This window comes from Arachis ipaensis, unplaced genomic scaffold (assembly GCF_000816755.2).
Source record: "Arachis ipaensis cultivar K30076 unplaced genomic scaffold, Araip1.1 Aipa880, whole genome shotgun sequence".
Lineage (NCBI taxonomy): Eukaryota > Viridiplantae > Streptophyta > Magnoliopsida > Fabales > Fabaceae > Arachis > Arachis ipaensis.
The window spans coordinates 1-598 of record NW_015496125.1 but is presented as its reverse complement, the minus strand read 5'-3'; the positions used below and the strand labels follow the sequence as shown (position 1 = coordinate 598).

The 598-nt window shown below is 34.9% G+C and overlaps 1 protein-coding gene across 1 annotated transcript in view; it reads right to left on the bottom strand.

The window, feature by feature from the left end:
* Nucleotides 1–423, bottom strand: part of LOC110268602 (bifunctional riboflavin kinase/FMN phosphatase-like) — a gene marked incomplete at both ends in the record, with an annotated part of 20,009 nt that extends 19,586 nt beyond the window's left edge. Inside the window, 2 exons of the mRNA XM_021115115.1 lie at nt 107–190; nt 272–423. Of these exons, the coding sequence (XP_020970774.1) occupies nt 107–190; nt 272–423 (236 nt within the window). The remainder of the gene's footprint in view (nt 1–106; nt 191–271) is intronic.
* Nucleotides 424–598: the final 175 nt, after the last annotated feature.

Here is a 598-nt window from a genome sequence, read left to right as displayed (position 1 = left end):
AAGGGATGGAAAATTGGCCTATATATGCACACAATGCCAGGTTTTAGTGAAGCTTAAAAAGTATATGCAACACAAGTAACATAAGAAATACTCAATTAGCTAATACCTCAGGACGAATGTAACCAACTATAATGAGCCGAAGTTCTTTCCCATAGAAATCCTCATCAAACTTGTGAAGTATCCAAGGCCCCTGTGTTGATAGAAAGGTATCATCAAGAAACTTATGAGGGAAATAATTCTTTTACTACAGATGAATGATCAGAACACTTACTATAGTCTTTTCTTTGTTGTCGAAATATGGATTCCAACCAATACTCATGACCATTTTAAAAACATCTCTGGATGATAATCCAGCCCAACCAAAATAAACCCCCGAAGGATGCTCTGCAAGGAGATCTAAATAGCCCTTCGTTGATAAATTAGCTGCAAGAAAATGGTTCACTCACTAATATTAGTACTAGACCATAATTCATCTGCAGATGAGATATATTCAAAGACAAATTACTAAATCAATACTACATCTGAACCTATACTACAGGAAATGAGGAAACCACAAAACAGGATTATTATCTCATAGAAACACTTATTCTTTTGGTTC